The sequence below is a fragment of the Montipora capricornis genome, chromosome 6 (genome assembly GCF_036669925.1).
Source record: "Montipora capricornis isolate CH-2021 chromosome 6, ASM3666992v2, whole genome shotgun sequence".
In the NCBI taxonomy this organism is placed as follows: Eukaryota; Metazoa; Cnidaria; class Anthozoa; order Scleractinia; family Acroporidae; genus Montipora; species Montipora capricornis.
In genome coordinates this window covers 13,204,406-13,209,405 of record NC_090888.1, presented here as the reverse complement: position 1 = coordinate 13,209,405, position 5,000 = coordinate 13,204,406, and the positions used below count along the sequence as shown (strand labels likewise).

Here is a 5,000-nt window from a genome sequence, read left to right as displayed (position 1 = left end):
AAATGCGAATGGTAACAAACCTTCAGAGTCGGCATACCCTAAACATAAAACCCCTACCAATAACTAGAGCAAAATAGCCTTTTGTTACCTCTGTAAATAATAATTAGACTCTGGTTGGATCATTGCGTTCGACGAAGGAAATCCTATCCGACCTAGCCAACCTAAGTGTGAACCTTGAAGTCAATGGGTTAAAGGAGACAAGAAATTTATTGCCCAGAAGAACTAAATGGATTTACGCTGAGAGTGACATCCTTAGTTAATAGTTATTTCTCATGTTGCAGTTTGGGCATTTCTGTCAAAAGGGAATTTATCTAAATCTTTGATCATGTGCGCAAGCTATAGTTGGATGACCGCTTTCACCAACTGATTCTAGAGAATCAAATTCAATTTTCTTCTCCGTCCGGATTTTTAGTTTCTTGTCGGTCATGTTTTCTATGTTTGGGTACTTCTTAGGTTACCATGCTGATTTATTATTATTATTATCATTATCATTATCATTATCATTATCATTATCATTATCATTATCATTATCATTATCATTATCATTATCATTATCATTATCATTATCATTATCATTATCATTATCATTATCATTATCATTATCATTATCATTATCATTATCATTATCATTATCATTATCATTATCATTATCTTATGCAGAGAAAGAGATATTACATCGAAAATGTGTTTAATGTCAATAATCCGCCTCCTTTAACTTCCAGTTTTATTATCGGCCAAACTGTAATCGTGGTGTCAGGGAGGTTGCGATTGCCAACTCAACTCGATGATGAGTTCAGTGGAATTGAAGCCAATTGAGTTTGTTGCTTCTCCATGCCAGTTCGCTACAATAACCATGCCAGTTCGCTACAATAACCATGTCAGTTCGCTACAATACGTTTACTCCGGTTACCGGTACTCCGGTTTTCCCCTCTCATCAAAAAGCAAAATCTCATTTGACCCGTTTTGCTTCGAGTTTATTAACAGCAGAGCAATCAAACAGACTTGTAATCCGCTCTACAAACTTAAACTCAAACTTTTGTTAAACTAGAAGCCATTTTCCCGCTTTTTTCTTTTTTTTTTTTTCAAGCTATCCACTTAAAATATTATTTCTCGCCAAGTGTTGCATCTAGTTGGGTAGTAGCCAAAAAACGCAGGGCCGGAGGCGGGGTCTTCATTCGATTTGAAAAGGACTAATTTGACTCGGGCGCTATCATATGTAGATGTCATAAGCTACCAAAAGGTGCCTGCAGATTGCAAAAAACGGTATTAAGACACCTTCACACCACAGAGCGCTCAAGTCACATTTTCCGTCAATGTTATCCTCTTGTTAGGCCATCCCCAATTTTTTTGTTTTTTCGTTTACCGTCGAATGCGTTTCCTGATATTGGGTCTGGCTGTGGAGCCAAGAAAACAACAAGACGGGAACCCAAAATCAATATGGCGGACAAGTTGGTGGATGTTGTTGCAAAATTAAGACAGTGTGGGAAAAAGGATCAACCACCGAAACTCCTATGCGACATAAAAATGGGTTAAAAACGTCATTACCAAAAATTTGGTTAAAAAAAAGGGGATGGCTTTATCTCTTCGGTGGTACATATTATTTGCATAACCGATTGCAGATACCAGACTCCAATTTAGGACTAGCTTATTTTATTGAGAGAAAGACTCAAAAGTACTATTTTATTCTCTTTATTCTGATTGTTTACATTGCAAAGTGAATGGAAAGAAAGTGGTTCGTTCTTTCTTTCCGTTCTTCTCTTTCGTTCTTTCGTTTTGTCAATCGTAGTTATTTAGTACGGAAAGTAATTTTTGGAGATAATTTAAAAAATTTTATACTTCACTCACGGTCATGTGGATTCGTGAAATAGCTTTTTTACGATGAACATGGTAAGCTTCATATTGCATGCAATAACAAATGGTAATACATGTTTTCCAAAAGCAATGTTAGCCGTAGCAGCTGAAGGAAGGCCTTTACCACTTAGTTTCCATGGCAACTGCCGCTTGAGCAATTTTTTGTCACAAAAGCGCTGGGGTACTATTTCTTTATTGAGCAAGTAGCCTCTGCGATGGAATGGAGATTGACAAATAACATTGTACAGCAGGTTAAAAAATTGATCTTCCCTACTTGTACAAATAACTTTCCTTGCCAGGAGGCTTATAGACACGACAACACTCTTTGTCTTTTAGTTTTCTTTTTAAGAGTAAAAATGCGGCCCGCGCCATTGTAGGGACTTGCGAGTGGACAGGAATTGGGCAAATTGGAACAAAGAGATAACTCGAGTTCCAACTCGAGCTCGAACTTCAACTCCAACTCTACCTCGAATTCGAATCTAAACTCGAACATACTTTACTCACATACGCAATGGCAGATGTTATACAGATTATTTTCACAAAATTTTTCCAAATCGCAAAGTATTCTCTCAGAAAACAAGAACATCATTACAAGAGCTTATTCTACACAAAAAGTAGGTTTTGAGGGCGGAAAAAACGTTTACAGCCGAAGGTTTGATCACGACACGTGGAATTCAAAAATCTTTACACAACAAACTAGATGGCAACCTTTACTTGACATGAATATTCTTTACATTTGCCATATTTAGCCAGAAAAACCATCCAGGTGTCTTCGCTTTGCTCTAAAGAAGCTTTCTATGTATTTTTTTCCGCGATTTCGACCAAAACTTCATGTTTTTCAGCATCTTCGCTGAAGGCCATTCATTTCTCGCTCGAGGGTGATCTTCGGAACATCAGAGAATGATGTTATTTCAACCAATTCCAACTGGAAAAAACTGACAGTGATTGGCCAATTTCCATATCTCGTTACTGATCAAGTTTCGCGAAGATCGGAATTACGCCCATTTTTTTCCGATTTTTTTCCGAATGATTCTTGGGGTGAACCATTTCCAGTGGGGTCGTTAGAAAAGAGTTTTAATACAAATATTCCTAAAATCATTATGGCAATGATCCAATCGATGTTCACTTTATCAATACAGGCGATGGAGATTACGTCAATCAAGTGACCAATAAACCATGTCGTCAAGGTCTCCAGATACCAAGTGAGCTGTGGCTTTACAAATGTGGTCAGTTAATGCTTGGAAGATATGTGTACGTCCGCCTGCTGGGGAACCAAGTGTTAAAGCTTTGTGAAGTGGAAGTCTATTCGACTTGTAAGTTATACCTTGATAACCGAATTTAAATCAATTTTAGTGCTTCAGCTGTGAGGGCTTTCTTAAGCCGCAGCTTATCCTGGCCTGAGAGTTTATACTCATATAAATAGTTCCTTTCGTGTATTATGTACGCCACGGCCAGAGTAAGCCACGGCTTATTTTCTCTCGTATAAACGGCCCTATTAGCTACTAGGTACTCTGAAATCCGATGGTAAGCAAAGTGTTTTTTTCCCTTGAGTCAACTTTATGCAATGTTTAAAAAACGAGCACAAGAGTGAATTAAATAAGAGTGTTGATCTATCACTTTGTGGTCTTGCCCCAGCAAAGTCACAAATGGATTTATGTTTAAATACACTTTGCGCGAGAAACTAACAAAGTGCTGCAAATTTTATGCAATCAGGAGAAGCCATGCCACGCGTGACTACTTCTGCTATGTCTCTTTCAGGGACATAGCAACTGATTTTCGCGCGAACGGGTATTTTAAAAACAGACTCATTTGTGAACGTGCTGGGGAGCCCACCCATGCCCTAACACTGAACACTCTCATCTAATTTGTGTTTGATTGGATTTAAAAACACTCCACAAAAAGCATGTCCCTCTGGAGTTCGAACAAAGTTTCAAATTGTCAAAGGAGAACATTAGCAGATCAGAAAAACACTCCATACCTTACCAGTGTTCTTCATTTAGAGAGTTCTTTTGATGAGTGCTTTATCAGTTAAAGGTCATGCACGTGACGTGTTATCGCTGACCTGATAGGCTGTCTAGCGCATGAATTATTAATGTATTTATTTAAAGGTACTTTTAAGGCAGGATCCACTTGGTGGTCGATATCCTTGCTCTTAATAGCGTTCCTATCCCTGGACATAGAAAAAAACTCTTTCCTTTGACAGTTGATATTAAATGGCGACCAATTTTAACCGGCGATTGTATTCAGTTTTGAATCAAAAGCATATCGTTTCCGGTGATGTTAAAGAACAAAAAATTATTTTAAAAACGAATGCATGAAATGCCTTCTAATATTCTGAGAACTGAAAACTCATACCTCTGAATTTTTGTAATTATTGACAAAATTAAAAACTTTAAACCTCTACATTTCATATTGATAGTGTGTACATTTTTTTCCTTTGAAAAAATTGCTAGCGCCATAATTTGAATTGGATTTTAATTATCCTACCTGCATCGATTAGCTTTAGCCATTTGCGGGTAGATATGTTGTCCGTCAATTCCAGGCTCTGGTTAAATCCGTTTTTACCTAGGTTAAATTGGTGACCTCATTTTACCTGGGTTAAATATGCACTCTACCTAGTTTAAAGCAGCTGTCAACCACCAAAAAGGATTGAAAACACCTATAGACCGAACGCATAAATGGCGGCCAGAAAAAAATAAAATGCTTTTGTTTATGTCCTAATTAGCCTCACTAGCCTCGTTTGCATGGACAAAATATAACAGAAATGTTGCTTGATAGCGAGGCTAGTGAGTCTCATTATCACATAAACAAAATAATACATTTTTGGCCGCCATTTTATGCATTCGCTCAATTTGTTCTCTCAAACTGTCTTACGCATCTCAACACGTCTTCTCATTATTTCGTTTCAGGTTATCGGTTTTTGTACTCATACACGTATCTGTTCATCTCAAAATTAAAACTTAGAAAGGAAATAAATAACTGTACTTATCAGTACTCGAACTTGGACCCTGCAGATCTATAGTTTTTCACCACTACACTACAACGACATGCTCAACCCATCGCACTTCTTTTCATTATTTACTTTCCTGAAGTCAATTGATTACCACATATAATAACCAAACCAAATCCTAACCTGGCCCTAATCATTC

General features: G+C 37.4%; 1 protein-coding gene across 1 annotated transcript in view; it reads left to right on the top strand.

Moving 5' to 3' along the window:
- LOC138051566 (uncharacterized) overlaps positions 1-5,000 on the top strand; it is a 67,742-nt gene that overhangs the window by 11,343 nt on the left and 51,399 nt on the right. Inside the window, exon 6 of the mRNA XM_068897794.1 lies at positions 2,991-3,164. Coding sequence (XP_068753895.1) covers positions 2,991-3,164 — 174 coding nt within the window. The remainder of the gene's footprint in view (positions 1-2,990; positions 3,165-5,000) is intronic.